Below are 19483 nucleotides of genomic sequence, written 5' to 3' on the forward strand. Positions count from 1 at the left end.
TATTTAATAAATAAAAACGAATACTTACTTATTTTTTTCTAATGCAAAAATTTAGACTTTAATTCCTTTTTATTCGACTATATTCTCAACCTACTGTAATTGCACAAGAGAAAGTGCATTTCAGATCAGTGTAGGACAGGGTTCTGCTTTTATACTGTATACAACAGGGGTCCCCAACCCACAGGCCGTGGACTGGTACTAGTCTGTAGCCTGTTAGGAACCAGGCCACACAGCAGGAAGTGACCGGCGGGCAAGCGAGCAAAGCTTCATCAGCCGCTCCCCATCATTCGCATTACTGCCTAAGCCATTCTCCACACCCCGTTGGTGGAAATGGAAACCGATCCCTGGAGCCAAATAGGTTGGGGACCGCTGGTATAGAACAACCCAGCTGATAACAGTATACAGCTTCTAACAAGACAAAAAACTTAAAAAGAAAAAAGGCAATTCTGAGGAATATTCCTTGCCTAAATAAACACAGTGAAACGAGAAAGCAAAGCCGGAAAAGGAATCAGGAACATACCCTAAAACCACTCCCAGCTCCTTGACATGAACACGCATCTGCCCCCTCAGGTACTCAGACAGCATTTTGCTCTTGAAGTATAGCTCCTGTAACCGGTCTTCAAGATGCATTACACACTGCAGTTACGAGGGAAACAAGAATCAAGTCAGAAAATGGACAGCTCTTAAGTAATGCAAATTCCAAAGCATCATGTTTTGACAATTCTATTTAGTTATTCCAACATAAACTAAAATTTGGAGCACGTTTTTATTTTTTGAATTTTATTTTACTTTTTATATAGCAGGTTCTTATTAGTTATCCATTTTATACATATTAGTGTATATATGTCAGTACCAGTCTACCAATTCATCCCACCACCCGCACAACCCCGCCGCTACATCAATGTACATTCCCACCAACAATGCCAGAGGGTTCCTCCTCTCCACACCCTCTCGAGCATTTGTTGTTTGTAGATTATATGATGATGCCCAATCTAAATGGTGTGAGGTGATACCTCATTGTAGTTTTGATTTGCATTTCCCTAATAATTAGTGATGTTCAGCAGCTTTTCATGTGCTTCTTGGCATTCTTGGGAGAAATGTCTATTTAGGTCTTCTGCCCATTTATGGATTGGGTTGTTTGTTTTTTTAATGTTGAGCTGCATGAGCAGTTTATATATTTTGGAGATTAATCCATTGTCCATTGATTCATCTGCAAATATTTTCTCCCATTCTAAGGGTTCTCTTTTCATCGTTTGTAGTTTCTTTTGCTGTGGAAAAGCTTTTAATCTTAATTAAGTCCCAAATGTTTATTTTTGTTTTCATTTCTTTTTTTTTTTTTTTTTTTTTTTTGTGGTACATGGGCCTCTCACTGTTGTGGCCTCTCCCTCTGTGGAGCACAGGCTCCGGAGGCACAGGCTCAGTGGCCATGGCTCACGGGCCCAGCCGTTCCGCGGCATGTGGGATCCTCCCGGACCAGGGCATGAAACTGTGTCCCCTGCAGCGGCAGGGAGACTCTCAACCACCGCACCACCAGGGAAGCCCTGTTTTCATTTCTTACTCTAGGAGGTGGGTCAAAAAAGATCTTGCTGTGGTTTATGTCAAAGAGTGTTGTTCCTATGTTTTCCTCTAAGAGTTTTATAGTGTCTGGTCTTACATTTAGGTCTCAAATCCATTTTGACTTTATTTTTGTGTATGGTGCTAGGGAGTGTTCTAATTTCATTCTTTTACATGTAGCTGTCCAGTTCTCCCAGTACCACTTACTGAAGAGACTGTCTTTTCTCCATTGTATATCCCTGCCACCTTTGTCATAGATTAGTTGACCATAGGTGCATGGGTTTATCTCTGGACTTTCTATCCAGTTTCTTGGATCTATATTTCTGTTTTTGTGCCAGTACCATACTGTCTTGATTACTGTAGCTTTGTAGTACAGTCTGAAGTCTGGAAGCCTGATTCCTCCAGCTCCGTTTTTTTCCCTCAAGACTGCTTCGACTATTCGGGGTCTCTTGTGTCTCCACACAAATTTTAAGATTTTTTGCTTAGTTCTATAAAAAATGCCATTGGTAATCTGATAGGGATTGCACTGAATCTGTAGATTGCTTTGGGTAGTACAGTCATTTTCATAATATTGATTCTTCCAGTCCAAGAACATGGTATATATCTCCATCTGTTTGTATCATCTTTAATTTCTCTCATCAGTGTCTTATACTTTTCTGCATACAAGTCTTTTGTCTCCCTAGGTAGGTTTAGTCCTAGGTATTTTATTATTTTTGTTGCAATGGTAAATGGGAGTGTTTCCTTAATTTCTCTTTCAGATTTTTCATCACTAGTGTATGGGACTGCAAGAGATTTCTGTGCATTAATTTTGTATCCTGCAACTTTACCAAATTCATTGATTACCTCTAGTAGTTTTCTGGTGGCATCTTTAGGATTCTTTATGTATAGTATCATGTCATCTGCAGTGTCGGTTTTACTTCTTCTTTTCCAATTTGTATTCTTTTTATTTCTTTTTCTTCTCTGATTGCGGTGGCTAGCACTTCCAAAACTATGTTGAAAAACAGTGGTGAGAGTGGACATCCTTCTCTTGTTCCTGATCTTAGAGGAAATGCTTTGAGGTTTTCACCGTTGAGAATGATGTTTGCTGTGGGTTTGTTGTACATGGCCCTTATTATATTGAGGTAGCTTCCCTCTATGCTCACTTTCTGGAGAGTTTTTGTCATAAATGGGTGTTGAATTTTGTCAAAAGCTTTTCCTGCATCTATGGAGATGATCATATGGTTTGACCATATTCTTCAATTTGTTAATATGGTGTATCACATTGATTATTTGCGTATATTGCAGAATCATTACATTCCTGGGATAAATCCCACTTCCTCATGGTATATGATCCTTTTAATGTGTTGTTGGATTCTGCTTGCTAGTATTTTATTGAGGATTTTTGCATCTATATTCATCAGTGATATTGGTCTGTAATTTTTTTTTGTAGTATCTTTGTCTGGTTTTGGTGTCCTCATAGAATGAGTTTGGGAGTGTTCCTTCCTCCACAATTTTTTGGAAGAGTTTGAGAAAGATGGGTGTTAGCTCTTCTCCAAATGTTTGATAGAATTCAGCTGTGAAGCCATCTGGTACTGGACTTTTGTTTCTTAGAAGATTTTTAATCACAGTTTCAATTTCGTTACTTGTGATTGGTCTGTTCATATTTTCTATTTCTTCCTGGTTCAGTCTTGGTAAGTTATATCTTTCTAAGAATTTGTCCATTTCTTCCAGGTTGTCCATTGCATTGGTAAAGAGTTGCTTGTAGTAGTGTCTTAGGATGCTTTGTATTTCTGCGCTGTCTGCTGTAACTTCTCCTTTTCATTTCTAATTTTATTGATTTGAGTCCTCTCCCTCTTTTTCTTGATGAGTCTGGCTAATGGTTTTTCAATTTTGTTTATCTTCTCAAAGAACCAGCTTTTAGTTTTATTGATCTTTGCTACTGTTTTCTTTGTTTCTATTTCATTTATTTCTGCTCTAATCTTTATCATTTCTTTCCTTCTACTAACTTTGGGTTTTGCTTGTTCTTCTCTACTTCTTTTAGGTGTAAGGTTAGATTGTTTATTTGAGATTTTTCTTGTTTCTTGAGGTAGGCTTGTATAGCTATAAACTTCCATCTTGTAACTGCTTTTGCTGCATCCCATAGGTTTTGGATCGTCATGTTTTCATTGTCATTTGTCTCTAGGTATTTTTTGATTTCCTCTTTGATTTCTTCAGCGATCGCTTGGTTATTTAGTAACATATTGTTTAGCCTTCAAGTGTTTGTGTTTTTTATGTTTTTTTCCCTGTAACTGATTTCTAATCTCATAGCATTGTGGTCAGAATAGATGCTTGATATGATTTCAATTTTCTTAAATTTACTGAGGCTTGATTTGTGACCCAAGATGCGATCTATCCTGGATGATGTTCCATGTGCACTTGAGAAGAAAGTGTATTCTGTTGTTTCTAGATGGAATGTCCTATAAATACCAATTAAATCTGATCTATTGTGTCATTTAAAGCTTGTGTTTCCTTATTAATTTTGTTTGGATGATCTGTCCATTGGTGTAAGTGATGTGTTAAAGTCCCCCATTATTACTGTGTTACTGTCAATTTCCTCTTTTATAGCTGTTAGCAGTTGCCTTATGTATTGAGGTGCTTCTATGTTGGGTGCATATATATTCATAATTGTTATATCTTCTTCCTAGATTGATCCCTTGATCATCATGTAGGGTCCTTCCTTGTCTCTTATAACATTCTTTAAAGTCTATTTTATCTGAGTATTGCTACTCCAGCTTTCTTTTGATTTCCATTTGCATGGAATATCTTTTTCCATCCCCTCATTTTCAGTCTGTATGTGTCCTAGGTCTGAAGTGGGTCCCTTGTAGACAGCATACATATGGGTCTTGTTTTTGTATCCATTCAGCGAGCCTGTGTCTTTTAGTTGGAGCATTTAATACATTCACGTTTAAGGTAATTGTTGATATGTATGTTCCTACTACCACTTTCTTAATTGTTTTGGGTTTGTTTTTGTAGGTCCTTTTCTTCTCTTGCGTTTCCCACTTAGAGAAGTTCCTTTAGCATTTGTTGTAGAGCTGGTTTGGTGGTGCTGAATTCTCTTAGCTTTTGCTTTTCTGTAAAGCTTTTGATTTCTCCATCGAATCTGAATGAGATTATTGCTGGGTAGAGTAATCTTGGTTGTAGGTTCTTCCTTTCATCACTTTAAACATGTCATGCCACTCCCTTCTGGCTTGTAGAGTTTCTGCTGAGAAATCAGCTCTTAACCTTATGGGAGATCCCTTGTATGTTATTTGTCGTTTTCCCCTTGTTGCTTTCAATAATTTTTCTTAGTCTTTAATTTTTCCCAATTTCATTACTATGTGTCTTGGTGTGTTTCTCCTTGGGTTTATCTTGTGTGGAACTCTCTGAGCTTCCTGGACTTGGGTGGCTATTTCCTTTACCACGTTAGGGAAGTTTTCGACTATAATCTCTTCAAATATTTCCTCGGGTCCTTTCTCTCTCTCTTCTCCTTCTGGGACCCCTATAATGCGAATGTTGTTGTGTCTAATGTTGTCCCAGAGGTCTCTTAGGCTGTCTTTATTTCTTTTCATTCTTTTTTCTTTATTCTGTTCTGCAGCAGTAAATTCCACCATTCTGTCTTCCAGGTCAATTATCAGTGCTTCTGCCTCAGTTATTCTGTTATTAATTCCTTGTAGTGTATTTTTCATTTCAGTTATTGTATTGTTCATCTCTGTTTGTTTTTTAATTCTTCTAGGTCTTTGTTAAACATTTCTTGCATCTTCTAGATCTTTGCCTCCATTCTTTTTCCGAGGTCCTGGATCATCTTCACTATCATTATTCTGAACTCTTTTTCCAGGAGGTGGTCTATCTCCACTTCATTTAGTTGTTTTTCTGGGGTTTTATCTTGTTCCTTCATCTGGTACATAGCCCTCTGACTTTTCATCTTGTCTATCTTTCTGTGAATGTGGTTTTTGCTCCACAGGCTGCAGGATTGTAGTTCTTCTTGCTTCTGCTGTCTGCCCTCTGGAGCACATTTTTAAAGCATGCAATCTTAGCTAAAGGAGTGTAAACCTTCTCTAGCTCATATCAAAGATTTAGAGTCTATAGTTATTTTTGTACCGTGGTAAATTACACATAATATAAAATTTACCATTTTACATATAAAAGTTACCATTTTAAATACTTAAGTGTTCAACTGAGAGGCATTATGTACATTCAAAATGTTGTGCAAGTATCACCACTACCCATATCCAGAACTTAAAAAAATATGTTTTTATTCCAAATTTGATAAATAAAACACTCAAATTAATACATTACAAATATATTTAAATTAGAAAGGCTGCATTCTCCTGTGAAGAGCAAAAGAAAAAAACTTTGCAACAGCTCACAGAGAGTGCTCTATAGGCCTTACTAGAAATGTTTCTAAGCTGGAATATTAAAAACTAAAACATATACATTTTTTTTTATTGTCAATTAACTTGATCAATTCACTAATAGGTGATTTTTCATGTGAATGGATGATATATATGTATGAGGAAAAAGGCATGAGGTGCAGGTGCTAAAACACTAAATTCTTGCAGAGTATTTCTTCCCAATGGAAACCAGCTGCTGTTAAAGCTTCTAAGAAAAACACATTTTGTTTTTCTTCAGAAAAAACAATTGAATGTATTTCTTGGCATACATTGTTTTGTGGTACATATTTTGTGGTATAATGCTCATGTAGGCTGAAAATAACTTAAGCGAAAAAAAAATCTATAAAATGTTTATAATAAAATTCATCCATATATATATACACACACACACAATTTACCACACTACCCATTTTTAGGTATACAATTCAATGGCATTTAAGTACATTCGCAATGTTGTGCACCATCATCACTATCCGCTTCCAGAACTTTTTTTCATTATCCCAAATAGAAACTCTGTACCCAGTATACAGTAACCCTTCATGCCCTCCTTCCCACCACCCCTGGGAACCTCTATCTACTTTCTGTTTCTATGAATGTGCCTATTATAGATACCTAATGTAAGTGGGACCACACAATATCTGTCCTTTTGTATTTTGCTTGTTTCACTTACTGTAACGTTCCATCCATGTTGTATCATGTATCAGAATTTCATTCCTCTAGGTTGTCACAAAGCATCGGGCTGATCTCCCTGTGCTGTGCGGCAGCTTCCCAATAGCCATCCATTTTACGTTTGGTAGTGTGTATATGTCAGTGCTACTCTCTCATTTCATCCCAGCTTCCCCTTCCCCCATGTCTCCATGCCCTCAAGTCCATTCTCTATGTCTGTGTCTTTATTCCTGCCCTGCCACTAGGTTCACTGGTACTGCTTTTTAAAATTCCATATATATGCATTAGCATACATTTGTTTTTCTCTTTCTGACGAGATATGGGGATATATGTATACATATAGCTGATTCACTTTGTTGTACAACAGAAACAAACACAACATTGTAAAGCATTTACACTCCAATAAAGATGTGAAGAAAAATAAAATAAAATAAAACTAAGACCCGCCAGGGACAGACGTGGTAATATGTATATTTAAAAAAAAAAAAAAAAAAAAAGAATTTCATTCCTCTTTATGGCTGAAGTATTCCATTCTATGTATTACACATCATTTGTTGATGGACACGAGTTGTTTCCAATTTTGTCTACTGCAAGTTAATACTGCTGTGAACATTACCATACAATTGTCCCAGTCCCTGCTTTCAGTTATTTTGATTATAAACCTAGAAAAAGACTTGCTGGACCACATGACAATGCAATGTTAAACTTTTTGAGGAACTGCCAAACTGTTTTCCACAGCAGCTGCACCACTTTAGATTCCCACCAGCAACACACAAGGCTTCCAATTTCTCCGCATCCAATACTTTTTATTTTCAGGGTTTGCTTGATCACACCCATCCTTATCGGTGTGAAGTGGTATCTCACTGTGGCTTTGATTTGCATTTTCCTAATGACTAATGGATGTTGAACATTCTCTCATGTGCTTATTGACTATTTGTATATCTTCTTAGAAATGTCTACTCAAGTCCTCTGCCTATTTTTTGAGCTTTTTTTTTTAACATCTTTATTGGAGTATAATTGCTTTACAATGGTGTGTTACTTTCTGCTTTATAACAAAGTGAATCAGCTATACATATACATATATCCCCATATCTCCTCCCTCTTGCATCTCTCTCTCACCCTCCCTATCCCACCCCTCTAGGTGGTCACAAATCACCAAGCTGATCTCCCTGTGCTATGCAGCTGCTTCCCACTAGCTACCTATTTTACATTAGGTAGTATATGTAAGTCCATGCCACTCTCTGACTTCATCCCAGCTTACCCTTCCCCCTTCCCATGTCCTCAAGTCCATTCTCTAGTAGGTCTGTGTCTTTATTCCTGTCCTGCCCCTAGGTTCTTCATAACCATTTTTTTTTTTTTAGATTCCATATGTATGTGTTAGCATACAGTATTTGTTTTTCTCTTTCTGACTTACTTCACTCTGTATGACAGACTCTAGGTCCATCCAGCTCACTAAAAATAACTCAATTTCATTTCTTTTTATGGCTGAGTAATATTCCATTGTATATATGGGATCCCCAACTTCTTTATCCATTCATCTGTCAATGGACACGCAGGTTGCTTCCATGTCCTGGCTATTGTAAATAGAGCTGCAATGAACACTGTGCTACATGACTCTTTTTGAATTATGGTTTTCTCAGGGTATATGCCCAGTAGTGGAATTGCTGGGTCATATGGTAGTTCTGTTTTTAGTTTTTTAAGGAACCTCCATACTGTTCTGCATAGTGGCTGCATCAATTTACATTCCCACCAACAGTACAAGAGGGTTCCCTTTTCTCCACACCCTCTCCAGCATTTATTGTTTCTAGATATTTTGATGATGGCCATTCTGACTGGTGTGAGGTGATACTTCATTGTAGTTTTGATTTGCATTTCTCTAATGATTACTGATGTTGAGCATTCTTTCATGTGTTTTGGCAATCTGTATATCTTCTTTGGAGAAATGTCTACGTAGGTCTTCTGCCCATTTTTGGATTGGGTTGTTTGTTTTTTGATATTGAGCTGCATGAGCTGCTTGTAAATTTTAGAGATTAATCCTTTGTCAGTTGCTTCATCTGCAAATATTTTCTCCCATTCTGAGGGTTGTCTTTTTGTCTTGTTGATGGTTTCCCTTGCTGTGCAAAAGCTTTTAGGTTTCATTAGATCCCATTTGTTTATTTTTGTTTTTACTTCCATTTCTCTAGGAGTTGGGTCAAAAAAGGATCTTGCTGTGATTTATGTCATAGAGTGTTCTGCTTATGTTTTTCTCTAAGAGTTTTATAGTGTCTGGCCTTACATTTTGAGTTTAATCCATCTGGAGTTTATTTTTGTGTATGGTGTTAGGGAGTGTTCTAGTTTCATTCTTTTACATGTAGCTGTCCAGTTTTCCCAGCACCACTTATTGAAGAGGCTGTCTTTTCTCCATTGTATGTTCTTGCCTCCTTTATCAAAGATAAGGTGACCATATGTGTGTGGGTTTATCTCTGGGCTCTCTATCCTGTTCCATTGATCTATATTTCTGTTTTTGTGCCAGTACCATACTGTCTTGATTACTGTAGCTTTGTAGCATAGTCTGAAGTCAGGGAGCCTGATTCCTCCAGCTCCGTTTTGCTTTCTCAAGATTGCTTTGGCTATTCTTGAGTAGTTTCTTTGCTGTTGTTGAACTGTAGGAGTTCTCTATGTATTCTGGATATCAATCTCTTTTCAGATATATGATTAGCAAATATTTTCTCCTGTCAATTGTCTTCACTCTGTTGATAGTGTCCTTTGATACACAGAAGTTTTTAAGTTTGCTGAAGTCCCAATTTATCTATTTTTCCCTTTATTGCCTGTGCTTTTTTTTCTTTGGCGGTACGCGGGCCTCTTACTGCTGCGGCCTCTCCCGCTGCGGAGCACAGGCTCCGGACGCCCATATTGCCTGTACTTTCGATGGCACCTCCAAGGAATCACTGCTAAATACAATATCACGAAAATTATCCTCTATGTTTTCTTTTTTTTTTTTTTTGCGGTACGCGGGCCTCTCACTGTTCTGGCCTCTCCCGTTGCGGAGCACAGGCTCCGGACACACAGGTCCAGTGGCCATGGCTCATGGGCCCAGCCGCTCTGCGGCACGTGTGATCTTTCTGAACCGGGGCACAAACCCGTGTCCCCTGCATTGGCAGGCGGACTCTCAACCACTGCGCCACCAGGGAAGTCCCCCTATGTTTTCTTTAAAGAGTTTTATAGTTTTAGTACTTGAGCTTAGGTTTAAGTTTAGATTTAAGCTTGAGTTCATTTTTGTATATGGCATAATAAAGTAAGCATTCAACTTCATTCTTTTGCATGTATATATCCAGTTTTCTCAGCATGATTTTTTGAAAAGACTTGTTTCCCCTTTGAACAGTCTTGGCTTCCTTGTCAAAAACCAACTGACCATATTATGTGAGGGTTTATTTTGGGGATACTATATTCTATTCGTCTTTATGTCTGTCCTTATGCTAGTATCACACTGTTTTGATTACTGTCATTTTGTATTAAGTTTTAAAATTAGGAGGTGTGAGTCCTCCAACTTCATCTCAGTACTATCATCTTAATAATACTAAGTCTTACAAACCATGAATATGAGATGTCTTTCATTTATTTATGTCTTTAACTTCTTTCAGAGATGTTTTGTAGTTTTCAGTGTACAAGTCTTTTGCCTCCTTGGTTAAATTTATTCCTAAGTAATTATTCTTTTAATGTTATTGTAAGTGCTTTCTTAATTTCCTCTTCAAGATTGTTCATTCCTAGCTTATGGGAATGCAACTATCTTTGCATGCTGATTTATCTTGCATCTTTGCTGAATTCATCTATTAGCTCTTTCAGGGTTTTTTTGGTGGAATCTTTAAGTTTTCTACATATAAGATCATATTTGCAAGCAGAGATAATTTCACTTCTTCCTTTCCAATTTGGATGCCTTTTGTTTCTTTTTCTTGCCTAACTGCTCTCGCTACAACTTTCCAATACTATGTTGAATAAAAGTGGTGGAGGTGAGCATCCATGTCTTGTCCCTGTTCTTAGGGGTAAAACTTTTAGTCTTTTACCACTGAGTATAATGTCAGCTGTGGGTTTGTCATATATGGCCTTTGTCATGTTGATCTACAAAGGTTTTTAACTATGCTATATTATAGTTCTCCTAACAAGAAAAGGAAAGAATCTTGAAAGTTGGAAATGATGTCTTCAGTAAGAGGTTACCAGTGTTACAAAGAGCAATCATCCAAAGTCCTAACACAAAAATGAGGATATAGAATTCACTGGCATTCTGCACAGAGCTTAGGGATGTTGCATTGCCATACCTCACATGATACTAAGTAAGGCACTAAATTCTGGCTGCTGAAATCACAGACTATATAGACACGTACACATCCCTTTCTGTCTTAGTCAGCTTGGGCTGCAACAACAAAGTACCACAGACTCAATGGCTTAAATAACAGAAAATTATTTTCTCCCAGTTCTGGAGACTGGAAGTCTGAGATCAGATCAGGGTGCCAGCATGGCTGAGTGTTAGTGAGAACTCTCTTCCTGGCTAGTAGATGGCTGCCTTCTTCCTGCGTCCTCACATGGTAGAGAGAGCACAATCTCTCTCTTCCTTTTCTTCTAAGGCCACTAATCCGATCATGAAGGCCCCACTCTAATGATCTAATCTAACCCTAATTAACTCCCAAAGGCCATCACACTGGGGAGTTATGGCTTCAAAATATGGATTTTAGGGGAACAGAAACATTCAGTCCATAACACCTTCTTTCAGGAAAACAATGATGAAGCTAACAGTAGTATTCAATGTAGGCACATACATAACAATAGGGTTAAGTTAGCTATCACAGTGCTCACAGTAATTCAAGCCTTACAGATACTTACAAAATTTGGAGACAAGTTATGCTTATAAAGCTGAAGAGTGGAATGAAGCAGATTGGAAACAAGACTGGAAACCAACACTTCCTTTCCCAATTTATTATCTGTCATTCGTCTCTGGCTACTGGCCACTTGAACAGTCCATTTATCCATATCTGCTATAATACAGACAGCTTCTGCTATTGGTTCATCCAATACTGGATGCTGGGGAAAAAAAGAAGACATCATCTTATGATAAATAAAGTTTTCAAAGATAATGTTAATGGGATGGGCAAGGAAGAGATACTAGACAAAAACAAAATAAAAGAATATGAAATTCTGAGAGCTACTGCCAAAGAAACCTTGACAGTGAAGAGTGAAATAGTAAAGTAACTTAATAACAAATACCCTGAGATATTTTACAGAAGTCATCATAGGTAGAGGTTCATTACCAGAACTTTGTATTCTTTAATCCAGAACTTGAATTTCACCAGTATTTTGATCATTCATTCATTCAAAAAATTTACTGAGTGCCAACTATGTGCCAGGCAACTGAAAGAAAATGTTTTTACCTTGAGAGAGCTAAATATTTTAAAAATCAGTAGGAAATAAATTCATATGAAGAAGTCAATGATAAGGTTCTGTGCTAACTACCCCATCCAGTCAGGCATTAATTTCCTTGAGCACCTCAGAGGCTATCCCTTGATTATCCCTTCCTGGCTACGTATGCCAGGTTTTTTCTTTTTTACAGATGTATATCCAGAGTATGGATATAACCGTTCAAAAGGAGACAAATCAACAGGTACTAACATGTCTCTCCAGGATACATGGTTAAATGGAAAAAAAAAAAGTCACTACACACACACACACACACACACATACACATTATATCCCAATTATGTTTTTAAAAATCAGGGGACTTCCCTAGTGGTCCAGTGGGTAAGACTCTGCACTCCCAATGCAGGGGACCTGGGTTTGATCCCTGGTCAGGGAACTAGATGTCGCATAAATGCTGCAACTAAGAGTCCGAATGCCACAACTAAGACCCACCACAGCCAAAATAAATAAATAAATATTTAAAAAAAAAAAATTTACCATCTATATCTAAATGCAAATGTATAGAAAAAAGAATGAAAATACTCAAATCAAACTATCATAAAGATCTTTGTGAAGAAGTATGGAATATTAAGAGTATGAAGAAGGATTTTTACTTTTTGCTTTGTATATATTGTTTAAATTTCTATCAGAAGCATTCACCTAAAGGATACTTTTATAATTAGAAAATTTAACACATAGTGAAAAAAAAATTTTTAACTCACATACACGGATAAAAGGACCACAGGCATATGGCTGTGCCCTTGGTTTCCCACAGTTTACACACAAAGGCCAAAAATGACAATTAAGTACACAGCACCACCATAAGAAAGAAATGCTCAATACTTTAATTTTTTTTTGTATTTGGAAAGGTAAGGATTTCTTCACCACTGGACAAATGAATTAACAACAATAAGACTGAAATATAAACTACAATCTTGAACCCAATGGCCTTTTTCCTTTATAACTTTTACTATTACTAAAATTTCATAGCAAGAATGTAAGTTTATTCCTGGATAAACCCAAGTTTGGCACCCCCAAAGGATATCCCTTTGCCCAGTTAATAACCACTTTGAATAAAGCTTTTTGCTCAATGCTAAGGAAACAAAGAGAAGGGAGCTCACAGTCTTATGAGGGAGATAAATACATGTGGCTATGAAAATACTTGCATAATAGACAAAATAGTAACCAAGTGCTGTGGTACCAGAGGAGGGCAAGAGTGGGTTCTGTGTGACTGGTAGTTACACAGTGGAAGGGACATAGGGATATGACACTGATTCTTAGCGATTCTTAGGATTCTTACCGATTCTTAGGATTCTTAGCGAAAAATGGGAGAGGAATATGGATGATTCTGTAACAGGGAATATCATGAGAAGACTCGAAGATAGAAGTAGATGGATGTAACCAAATTTGTGAAAAATGATACGGAGAAGTGGGGAAGAAGAGAATGGCAAGTAAGAAGCGTGGAAAGATACATTGTGAAGACTTTCCATGGAACTCTAAACTTTATATTTGTTTTTATAAAATCGTACTTAAATATTTCTTATTCAACTCTTACCAAGGATATAACATTTTTCTATTCGTCAACTTCATTACTGAAACATAATTTTGGAAAGGGTATATATACCTAAAGATGTAAGGTATATCTTACTTTTTTAAGAAACAATAGTGAATATATATTTAACATAACTACCTCTGTGATTATAAAAGAAAAATAAGACAGGAGATATGATCAAATAATTAAAGTGGAAAACAAACTGTTAAAGGAAGATACTACTTTCAGAAGCAGTGGGCATCTTTAGGAGATGAGAATTATGATGGGTGTTCATCTACTATCCTCACAAGGAAATGTCTAAACCGATAATGGGGAAACTGCTATGAACTACACCTTTTACTTTAAAGGGTTAAAAAGCACTTTAGAAATTAACTTTATAGCTCCTCAATCAAAAAGTCACGTGGCTAAGATTTTAAAAGCTATTTTTTTGGTAAGAAAAAGGAAAATGAGCCCACATCAGTAGTTTCCCAAGAAAGAAGGGTCTAAATCCCAAGTTTGAGATTAGAAATAATCTAAATCAAACTCACTTTAGGAGCTGTTAAAGAAAAAAGGGGGCAGTGCCAGTCATTCATTCTGAAATTGCTTGTTTTCACACAATGGATTATTATAAGCAATGTCCTAATTGGATAAAATTTCAATTGAACCAATTTCAGTTCTTTCACTTCATCATCAACTTCTGGAAAAAACAGCCTACACCCCACGGGAGCATATTCTCAACTGACATATTATAGTAGTCACCTCCACAATACTAAGTTTGTATCCAGCCTCAAATACTTCCAAGTCACAAAATAGGAAGTATATGAATGGGAATTCATATGAATCTAAAGTACATGAATGGGAATTCATATGAACCTAAATTCAGTGAATCTAAAGCTTAATATTTTTTAAACCTTTTTCTCTGAGTTCCATAACTTCTACAATACGAATGTATCCACAATCCTACCAGCCCTTTTTCTCTCCCAGGCATTTCCAGAATCTCAATACATAAACTCCCAAATCCTTAAGTATCTCCTCTCTAGCAGATACTCCTAGATTTCCACCACATTATAAAACCTGATTTTTTCAGTTGCCTTCTAGGCATTCAAACATGGCCTTGCAGAATGCACTTTTAAACTCAAAATGTACCAAATCAACTTCAGTGTACCTTCCTCAAAACTAGCCAGTTTTCTTTTTTTTAAAAGAAGAGAGCGAACCCCAATGTTGTAAAGGGAACAGGTTTTAGGGACATTACAAACTGCTGTTCAAACTAGTATTGTCTTTTGGAAAAGAAACTACAAAACATGTAACAAGAACATGAAAATACTTCTAATCTTAAAAACTGGACAGTAACTTCATTTCTGGGAATCTAGCCTAAAGAAATCATCTTAAATTCATAAAACACAGCAAGAGTATCAGTGTTATTTATAACAATAAAATGAAGAAAAGTTGTTTTAAAAGTTGAGCAACAGAGAATAGAGAACACAGAAATAAACCCATGTATATATGCTCAATTAACTTATGACAAAGGACCCAAGAATATACAATGGAGGAAGGACAGTTTCTTCAATAAATGGTGCTTAAAAAACTGAACAGGGACTTCCCTGGTAGCACAGTGGTTAAGAAGTCGCCTGCCAATGCAGGGGACACAGGTTTGAGCCCTGGTCTGGGAAGATCCCACATGCCGTGGAGCACCTAAGCCCTTGCACCACAACTACTGAGCCTGCATTCTAGAACCTGGGAGCCACAACTACTGAGCCGGCATGCTGCAGCTACTGAAGCCTGCGTGCCTAGAGCCCATGCTCCACAACAAGAGAAGCCACCACAATGAGGAGCCCGCACACCACAACGAAAAGTAGCCCCCGCTCGCCACAACTAGAGAAAGCCCACGCACAGCAAAGAAGGCCCAACACAGCCAAAAATAAATAAATTAATTAATTAATAAAAAAAAAACTGAACAGCCACATTGCAAAAGAATGAAACTGGACCACTATCTTACACCATACACAAAAGTCAACTCATATGCTATATGAGTACTATATACCATGACCAAGTGGGTTTTTTCCCACCTAGGAATACAAAGATTGGATTAACATCTAAAAATCCATCAATGTAATCTATCACATTAACAGTTTAAAGAAGAAAAACCCACGATCATTTCAATAGACACAGAAAAAGTATTTGACAAAAACCCACACTCATTCATGATTTAAGGGCGTGGGGGACAGAAAACTCAAAACACTAGGGATAGAAGGGAACTTTATCCACCTGATAAAGAGCATCTTATAAGAATCTAACAGCTAACATCATGCTTAATAATTAAAGGCTCAATGTTTTCCCCCTAAGAAAAGGAACAAAACAAGGATGTCCACTATCAGCACTTCAATGCAACACTGTACTGAAGGTTCTAGCCTGTACGATCAGGCAAGAAAAAGAAAAAGAGGCATCCAGACTGGAAAGGAAGATAACATGAGCCTGTATGTAGAAAATCTTAAAGAATCCACACAAAAAAACTATGAGAACTAATAAAAGAGTTCATCAAAGTGGCAGGATACAACAGCAATATACAAAAATCAATTGTACTATATACCAGCAATGAAAATTAATTCCATTCACATTTAAGCATTTGCAATATTTTGAAATTATAAATAACCTAGTGATGAACATCTATGAATACGTACAGTATTTTCTGATTTCCAGTTTGATAGATTCCTGGAACTCTCTACTTGCTTTCACAATGACAGGTACAAACATGCAGGTTTTTGCATATAAAGTAATGGATTTAGAGAACAACAATTGTATTACACACTGAAGTGTTACCAAAAATAAGGCAATTTTGGGTTATACTGGTTAACAGAGTTCGTCCTAAATAAATTTAAGAGCAGTGAAGGTCACTTACCTGCACAGCATGAGACAAATCTGACACTAAACACTGACGGAGCCTCTCATCATTCCCAATTCCTTGAAGAACAAAGTCAGGCACATAAGAAGAGCAGTAGCCACCCAACAAGGACCTCCCGAAGTTGGCAATATTGGGCTGAACAGCACTCACTTCAATTAACTTTGACCTGCAAGAAAAGTTCCAAAAGAAGGCATACCTAATCAGTAATAAATATATTTTACCAACACACACACAAAAAATTGGACTCTACTAGTCCACATTTCCAGTATCATCATTCTTTATAAAATATACTAATAGTAAAATCATCCTTAAATAAAAACTGGCTTAAGGGCTCAATGAGACCACAAAATACTCCTTCCTATCCAAAAAGGGTCTGTAATGGACAACTCTGTAATGAGGTGAACATAAATCTTTCATAACAGACTTTAGGAATGCTGTCCCTTGTGTATGTAACACATTCTTAATACAATCAAATTATGGAAACCATCATCCAAAACCAAGTATAAATAACTCACAAACCCAAAGCTTGGTATATAACATTTCTCATGTATGAATCTTTTCCTTGTATTCTTGACCAAGAGTATCCATTCTATGCTTTCCTCTTATTTCCAAACTTATTTCTAACAGCTATTTCCTACCTTCTCTCAGCGATTACCTCTCCCTAGTTGTCAGGCTCAGCACAGGTCCTTTCTGGGCAGCATAACTCACTGCTAAATGAAAACTCCTAGGCAGTAAGCCATCTCCCACACACCAACACAACTTTTCTCTAATGCCTTCACAAAGCTTTTCTGGGGCACCTGTGGGGCTTAGCCTTTAATCCTTCTTCTAAGTAGGAGCATGTGATAATAAAAGAGTATTTGTCCAGAACAATGGTCTCTTCTTTTATATTAGCTACTACCAACTTTCAGAGATGAGCTAAACAAAAGAATGGTACATATTTTTATAGGTTCTATAAAAGGCTAAAACTTCGTACTTACCCAGGAAAAGGTATCTCATCTTCTTCTGCCCAATCTTCTTGCTCTCCTCCATAATAACTGCTTACTTGTCTAGTCACATCATGACCTGTATCTTCACTTTCACTATCCCCAAGGGCACTATCTGAACTTTCATTTCTTGGAATGTCCCATTCAGCTCCCACAGCAACTTTTTTCTCTGAACTCTCTTTATCCCCATGGGGGACAAGAATGGAGAGTGTATCTCTTTGGTCTTGCTGAGGAAAGCAGGTTTTACATGAATCTTGGTGAACTGTTCCTACACATTTGCAAAATTCATTGCTCTGTTTGCTATTTTTTGTATAAAATCTTTTTGAAAACTCTAACATACAGCAGTGTTCTTTACTGTCTGTACTTGTTTTAACTGGAATATCATCAATAGTCCTGGTTTCAATTGAATCATCATTAAAATATTCATCAAATAAGCTCATGCTTTCGGGGTCTGAATGATTCCAGCAGGAAAGTTCACAGGGCTCTCCAGATACCATGTTCAGTATATCAGGCTCTCCAGATTTAGCTGTTTGTGCAGTTTCTTGATGCTGATCAACAGCCCCTCTTTCCTCCTTCGGTGATTTGGTGTGATGCCTGGTAATCTGATCCACTACTGCCTGACTCCGGAGTTCAGTATCTGAGTCGGGTGACATAGAATCCCCAATCAAGAAAGTAACCTTTGTTTGGGTTGCCTCACAAGAAAATGCAGCTGTCACAAGTTTATCTGGAGGTTTTTTTTCCACAACCATTCCTGTGGATCTGAACACTTTACCTGTGTGATTACCTGAATCTAGCAATTCCTCACTCTGCCATGACTCCTCTGCAGGCTCTAAGCTTGACTTTGACAATGCACATCTGTCCACTGGAGCAGATCCTGTGCAAACAACTGTTTCTAACTTGGTGTCAAGGCAAGTTCTTAATTTATCTCTGCACTGTTTAACATCAACAGCATTTTCTTCTTGGCAGTCAGAAGAAGGAGAAATCATTCGGCACTCGTTTGAATTTCCTAGCAGCTCCTTAGAGCTGTTTTGAATATCTTCTCTCTCTTGTCGCAAAACATTCTCTATATTTTGCCCAAGGAGTGGACGACTGCAATATTTACAGCTACAATTAGGAGTCCTTGTTTCTTCTGACTCTTTAAAGAGCAAACTGTTTTTGTTTCTATGCATTGTAATAAGCACGTACTCAGATTCTTCGATTTCACCTTTCTCTAAAGTGGTTGTAATTACTGTGCCTGGCATAACAATGGCTTCATCGTCTCCATTTTCTAAAAGATGGGTTTCTTGAAGTTCAGAGCATCTTATGAAGTAAGTAAGAAAATAAAGCAGCCTCTGGACCATGTCTTGTCGTTTACCAACTACCACAGTCCTTGCTAACCGTACAGGAGAGCCAATAGCGCCATACAAGTCTCCTGAAATGGAAAAATCAGTTAATGGACACATCCTCTACTCATACTAAGCAGGCTATTTTCAATTATCAGAAACCCACTATTATTTTATGAGGGGTAGTTCAGATTTTACTCTTGGTTCCTTAATAGGTTAGTGATTATTCAGGACTAGGATGAGATGAATGGTCTTAACCAAAGAGAATGGTGAATGGATAGGCTTTCTACCTTCCTCCTTAAGCAGCTGCTAATAAGGTGCTGAAACCATAGCAAACAGTTGTGAAAGTCACCAAGAACATGCTCTGTGCCAGTCCCCTTGTAGAGCACTTTATATGGGTGGAGGAGTACTGACTGAAGTATTATGTGCAAAAGCACATATGCTGGGGACCAAGGAGAGGAAAGGAGTAGTAGTGAAATGGAACAGAGCTGAAGTAGTCACATCACACACTTAAACTTCCTTGATTTAAATCATATTCCTGAACTTCGCCGGTTGCTGCCCTACCAAAGACCTCACCTTAGCTCCCGTGTTTTTAAAAGCCCATTTTCCTTTCCATTCCATTCCCTAGAGGGTTGGGTACTCAGGATAGACCCAAAAGGGCAACACATTTAGCCCTGTGATTCATTTTCACTTCTGTTATCCATATTACACATGTA

General features: G+C 37.4%; 1 protein-coding gene across 3 annotated transcripts in view; it reads right to left on the bottom strand.

Annotated features, from left to right (window-relative positions):
* Positions 1 to 19483, bottom strand: part of FNIP1 (folliculin interacting protein 1) — a 134251-nt gene that overhangs the window by 5176 nt on the left and 109592 nt on the right. For all 3 annotated transcript variants that reach the window (XM_079917430.1, XM_079917431.1, XM_079917429.1), the window contains 4 exons: positions 17440 to 18856; positions 16460 to 16628; positions 11463 to 11660; positions 521 to 636 (listed from right to left, as the gene is read on the bottom strand). In XM_079917430.1, the coding sequence (XP_079773556.1) occupies positions 521 to 636; positions 11463 to 11660; positions 16460 to 16628; positions 17440 to 18856 (1900 nt within the window). The remainder of the gene's footprint in view (positions 1 to 520; positions 637 to 11462; positions 11661 to 16459; positions 16629 to 17439; positions 18857 to 19483) is intronic.

Source organism: Stenella coeruleoalba, assembly GCF_951394435.1.
Source record: "Stenella coeruleoalba genome assembly, chromosome: 3".
In the NCBI taxonomy this organism is placed as follows: domain Eukaryota; kingdom Metazoa; phylum Chordata; class Mammalia; order Artiodactyla; family Delphinidae; genus Stenella; species Stenella coeruleoalba.